Raw genomic sequence first — 6,065 nt, forward strand, 5'->3', positions numbered from 1 at the left:
CACCAGAACAATTCCGGCACCTTTTCTTCCAAAAAGGACATCCGAAATCTAAAAACTTCTTGGCAAACATCAGAGCATACAATAATATGTTCTGCTTCACTTCCATGGGAGGAAAGATTGACCATTCCCTCAACTCCCATGGAGGCCACCCCTACTCCTTCACCATGTCCGGACAAAACTATCATCTCTTGGGAAGCTTATTGCCACCTGAAGGATGCCCCCCTGTGTACTCGCAACTGTATATTTACGACACAGACAATGAAATAGGGAACTGAATGGCAGCGATCAGGTGCGTCCCCCTCATGCTACTTACATCCTCCATCACCATGTTCCCTCTACAACACAGCTCAAAATAAACCACTTGGCTTTGAATTGCAGGCACCATCCAGACAAATCGGCTGTTGATGAAGCCATTGCTCTCGACATTAAAGATTGCCTCGATCAGCATAACGCCCTGGTCAAGAAATACCGTATGGCATCGGAGATCCTTCGCAAAGACAACACTGTCGATGTTCGGATACGGCTCCTCAAAGAATCAAACGATAGGAGCAGAAATTATGAGCTGCCCATGGCGTCGGAGGTAGCCGCGTTGATAGTCGGAGATTTTGATGAATCATATGTCAACAGAGACATAATCATAGAAAAGAAAGTAGGCTCCTTGAAGCGCGTCCATGAACTACACAAGTCTTACTTGCCTCTTCAATATCCCCTCATCTTCCACTACGGCAATAACGGATTCGTACCAAAGACGGAACATAACGACGCATCTCTTATTAGCACAAAGAAGAAAAAGTACCTCACAATACGGGAGTACCTCGCTTTCATACTGATGGACAGAAATATAGAGGACTCCGTGTTACTACACTCAAAAAGGTTATTACAGCAATTCATTATAGACGGCTTTGCAATGGTCGAGAGTGAGAGGCTTGACTATATAAGGAGACACCAGAGAGAGCTCAGGGTTGACCTATACAAAGGACTCGCTGATGCAGTCACAAGAGGCGAAACAGATCCGTCCAACACAGGAAAGAGGATAATCCTACCTTCTTCTTTCACTGGAGGTGCTAGATACATGATCCACAACTACCGAGATGCAATGGCCATATGCAGATAGGCAGGATACCCCGACATCTTCCTAACATTCACTTGCAATCCCGCATGGCCTGAGATAACAAGATTCTGCCAGAAACACAACCTCAGCCCATCTGATCAACCCAACATTTTGACAAGGATGTTCAGCCTCAAACTAATAACACTGATGAGATGTATAAAGGACAAAAAAATATTCGGCACAATCAGAGCAGGTAATAATACAACCTCCCTTTAATCACCTCTCCATAAAGTACGGGGGACATACATACTCCATTTCCAAAGACCGTCTAACACAATATACCACCCTCTAACAGATACAAAAACTATAGTTAAATTATCACATTTACTTCTGTAACTTCAAAATACACCACTGTTGTATGTTGATATGCAAAATTTCAGAGATATATACGATAGAGTTCTAAAAGCGGGGGCTGCCACACGCACACATCATTCTATTCATAGAGCCCTGTGACAAACCCAAGACAGCTGAGGACGTTGACAGAATCATCTCAGCAGAGATACCAGACAAAGACACAGACCCTGTACTGTACGAGCTCGTCACCAATTTCATGATCCATGGACCCTGTGGCAGCTCTAATCAGAAATCACCTTGCATGAAGGACGGAAAGTGCTCAAAGTACTTCCCCAGAAGATATGCGGCACACACAACAATAGACGATGAGGGGTACCCCACATATTGCAGGAGGAATAATGGCAGAACGACTATGAAAAAAGGGATTTAGTTGGACAACAGATATGTCGTGCCGTACAACGCTCAACTGTTATGGCTCTTCCAAGGCCACTTGAATGTTGAGAAGACAAACCAATCAAGGGCCATCAAATATTTGTTCAAATACATCAGCAAGGGCCATGACCGTGTCATCGCAAGGATCTACCACAACGATGAGCCCAGCAGCTCACAACGTGATTTCGATGAGATCTCACATTACCTTAATTGCCGATACATCTCGGCCTGCGAAGGCGCATGGCGAATATTCTCATTTGACATTCACCGCAGATACCCCTCTGTCGAGAGGTTGAGCTTCCATCTCCCAGATCAGCAGGCTGTTTTTTACACGGCCAATGACGAAATGCCTTCACTGGTTGAAAGGCCCCGGGTGAAGGAGTCAATGTTTCTCGGATGGCTCGCCAAGAATAAAGAAGACTCATTCGCAAGGACCTTAACATATACCGAGTTTCCACAGTATTACACTTTCAATAAGCAAAAGAGGGAATGGAGGATGCGCCAGAGAGGATTCTCTGTTAGCAGATTAGCTCATGTATCACCATCACAAGGTGAGGCTTACTACCTCCAGGTCCTGCTAACTAAGATGAGAGGGCCTCTCAGCTACAGAGACATCAGGACAGTAGACAACGTCGTCCAACCAACATTTAGGGCTGTGTGCTACGCGCTGGGGTTGCTTCAGGATGATCAAGAGTACATCGACGCAGTAAAAGAGGCAGCCTTTTGGGCTACAGGTCAGTACCTCAGGAGATTCTTCGTCAGCATGCTCTTATGCCATTGCTTGTCTAACCCCATTTTAGTCTGGGAGCAAACAAAGCATCTCATATGTGAAGACCTTCTGTACATACCACGGCACGACCCACGGCATCAAGGTAGAATAGACATCACCTAAACTATGTTTCACTCACACAACATTCTGGACATATAATGCGCACCCTGCACCGACACCACGTCGTCACCCCCATTAGTGACATCTGTTGATGTTACACGTTCCGGGCAATGACATCTCTTACTTTTTTTGACCTGCAGAAATATCAATCACCAACTTAGATAGGGAGGAAGCTGGACTGATTGAGATTTAAAGGCTGCTCCTAAAGAATGGCAGGTCACTGGACGACTACCCATCACTGCCAAAACCAAGCTCTACCGAATTCTTGGACACAACAAACAATTTGCTACTCCAGGAACTTAGCCATGACAAAGATGCTTGTGCCGCGGATGCCGCAAGGTTGGTAGCCTCACTGACAAATGAGCAAATAAAGATATTCCACGAGGTCCTCAATGCGGTCAGCCGGACAACCGATGGGTTCTACTTCGTCTACAGTTACGGGGGCACTGGCAAGACCTTTCTCTGGAATGCCTTGACCGCGGCAGTACGAGCAAATGGAGATGTGGTCATCAACGTCGCATCGAGCGGAATAGCAGCGACTCTACTGCCCCCAGGAAGGACTGCTCATTCGAGATTCGCAATCCCCATTGACATAAATGAAGACTCCACATGTAACATTAGCCACGGTTCCCCTGTGTCTCACTTACTACGGTCTGCAAAATTAATCATCTGGGATGAGGCACCAATGATAAAACGGCACTGTGTGGAGGCTGTCGATTGAACGTTAAAGGATATAATGAGGTGCGACCTCCCATTCGGCGGCAAATGAGTCGTCATGGGGGGAGATTTTAGGCAGATATTGCCTGTCATACCGAAGGGATTCCGTGCAGACATTATAGACGCCGCTATAAACTCATCCGTTCTTTGGTCGGTGTGCAAGCTGTTCCAGCTCACTAAAAACATGCGCCTACAGACGGCATTAGAGGCAATAGACCAAAAAAAGATCAGTAAATTTTCCAAATGGTTGCTTGACGTTGGTGATGGTATAATTGGACTACCCCATAAGGGCACGACGGACATTGTGTTGGAAATTGTGCCCTAGGGGCCAATCATTCTGTTTTGGACATTGTTAATTTATGAATTTATTAATTAAGTTATCATATTATTTGCATGTTTACTGTGATGACTATCCTTGGATAACTCATGGTTTATCCTAAATGTCCCTGGTCGGTCATCTATGTGGGAGCAAAGATGAAATAAGACCAGTATGACTTTAAAGATATATAGAGATATAAATTAAAGTCATAGGCACATGTAAGAGTACAAGGTGTTGGACCGACCCGCTATGAGAGAGCTGCATGGGTTAAGTCATAAGCTTCTCTCATATACAAACCACGTCACTATGCCCTTTGACCTGAGATCATCATGGATTCCTACATCAGAAACGCTTAGCTTTGACCTAGTCAAAAGTCACTTTTGACCGAGTGATCATAAAGACTATGTTCAGGCTTAGTGGTTTTTCATGCGGAGGAATGTGAATGGTCAAGATGGAATTTGTCCCTCACATTCGTAGAGAGACATTACTGGGCCCCTCGATGAGTGAGTCTGAGAAATGTATGGCCATACTATAATGGAAAAGTAGTTCCGTTTCTATACTCAGACTACTCAGGGATCGAGAAAGTAACGGTCATGAATAGGAGGATGACGTTCTCCATGCCTCATCCATGACCAAAATGTCGTGTGACAAAAGGGACGTGATATGGTTGTATGAAAGGTTGCATCGTTCAATGATCCTCATATGTTTTGGGTAGTCGTGATGTCTTGTTAGAGACCGCTTACGACTTGTGAGTCATTATAGTTAATAGCCCACTGCCAACTTCATATGGGCCTACAGGGTCGCACACAAAATAGCCCAACACGAGTTATGATGTCCAGATTCATTGAATCTAAGATATGTCCAGATTCAATGAATAAATAGGGTGGACGTGTATATATATATATATAAATTCGTATATATATATATATAAATATAAGAGATATTAATTTATAAGGATAAATTAAATATATAAATTCCGTCATCTCTTTATTAAATAAATAAGTGAATTAAATCTGTGAGACGGATTTAATTTAAACCATATTTATTTAATTGTTCTCTTATCTGATTAGGCAATATTTGATATTGTATTAATTTCGGAATTAATTTAGAGTTAATTTCGAAATTAAATATTATTAATTAAACCTATATAGCATCCTATATATTTGATATGAGGAGCTAGGGTTTAAGAGTGAGAGAACTGACAGATAAGAGACGGCCTAAGAGAGGAGAGAGGACGGATTTCGAAAACCCTAGACGGACATAGGCGCTAGCACGCCGTTCGAGGTTGAGGGCTACTCGTGTGGATACCAGTAGAGGAAGCCGACCGGAGTTGTCGACTTCGAACGACAAAGGAGGCGAGCAGAAGCATCCTGAACGGCCGAATCATCGAGTCACCAGGAAATCGAACACCGAAGGTAATGCTTCTTACTACCTAACTTAAACGCGATCGGTAGATCCGGGCAAGGGGTTGAAAGTCTTAAAATTTCGAGTTGTTTTTCCGCTGCGCGTCGTCTTTCAATTCCCTTCACATTGAGATCCCGATCGATTTCCTCATCACAGACTCCCTTGACCCTATCCACTCTATAGTCTCATCCACATATCCAGCACTCCACCAAAACATCATGCATCCAAACTACCTCACAGAAAGGGCGATTTTGGCCCCCACAACCGATGTCATCGACCAGATAAACGATTACATGCTGTCACTCCTCCCCGGAGACTCCGTTCAGTATCTCAGCTCTGACTCTGTCTCTAGCACCGATCAGGATAGCAGCTCATTCCAGGATTTGTACTCCACAGAATTCCTCAACACCATAAACTGCTCCGGGATGCCGCCGCACAAGCTCTCTTTGAAGGTTGGAATACCAGTCATGCTGTTGCGAAATATCGACCAGTCTGCAGGCCTATGCAATGGAACAAGGCTGAGGATCACATATCTGGGCAAGAACTTCATCAGGGCGGTCACATTAAACGGAACGAGCACAGGTGATCAGGTCCTCATCCACCGCATGGACATGAATCCGTCAGAGACCACCCTCCCGTTCAGAATGACCAGACGACAGTTCCCGTTCATAATCTCTTTTGCGATGACCATCAACAAGAGCCAGGGCCATTCATTAACAAACGTCGGTTTGTACCTGCCCAGGCCGGTGTTCACACATAGACAGCTATATGTTGCATTGTCAAGGGTCAGGAATGTGGACGGTCTCAAAATATTGATCCTCGATTCTGACAGTAAACCCACGAACGTTACTAGAAATGTTGTCTACAGGGAAGTCTTCCAGAATGTGCATTTGGAGTGA

The 6,065-nt window shown here is 44.5% G+C and overlaps 2 protein-coding genes across 2 annotated transcripts; both read left to right on the plus strand.

The window, feature by feature from the left end:
• Window positions 1-275: 275 nt before the first annotated feature.
• Window positions 276-3,447, plus strand: LOC114747221 (uncharacterized). Its single transcript, XM_028935514.1, has 5 exons — window positions 276-289; window positions 379-1,061; window positions 1,555-1,729; window positions 1,847-2,677; window positions 2,943-3,447. Exons 1-5 carry the CDS (start codon window positions 276-278, stop codon window positions 3,445-3,447), a joined length of 2,208 nt encoding a protein of 735 aa, XP_028791347.1.
• Window positions 3,448-5,384: 1,937 nt separating this feature from the next.
• Window positions 5,385-6,065, plus strand: LOC114747222 (ATP-dependent DNA helicase PIF1-like). Its single transcript, XM_028935515.1, has one exon. It carries the CDS (start codon window positions 5,385-5,387, stop codon window positions 6,063-6,065), a length of 681 nt encoding a protein of 226 aa, XP_028791348.1.

This window comes from Neltuma alba, unplaced genomic scaffold (genome assembly GCF_004799145.2).
Source record: "Neltuma alba isolate B1F8T4 unplaced genomic scaffold, ASM479914v2 tig00005267_pilon, whole genome shotgun sequence".
Taxonomy (NCBI): Eukaryota; Viridiplantae; Streptophyta; class Magnoliopsida; order Fabales; family Fabaceae; genus Neltuma; species Neltuma alba.

Excerpts from the sequence above, each read along its gene's own strand:
- LOC114747221 (XM_028935514.1), top strand. Across the intron at positions 1,730-1,846 it reads AAGGACGGAAAGTGCTCAAA|ATATGTCGTGCCGTACAACG; the intron begins GTACTTCCCCAG and ends GTTGGACAACAG. Across the intron at positions 2,678-2,942 it reads CTCATATGTGAAGACCTTCT|GTCACTGGACGACTACCCAT; the intron begins GTACATACCACG and ends AAAGAATGGCAG.
- LOC114747222 (XM_028935515.1), top strand. The coding sequence starts at position 5,385 with ATGCATCCAAACTACCTCACAGAAAGGGCGATTTTGGCCCCCACAACC.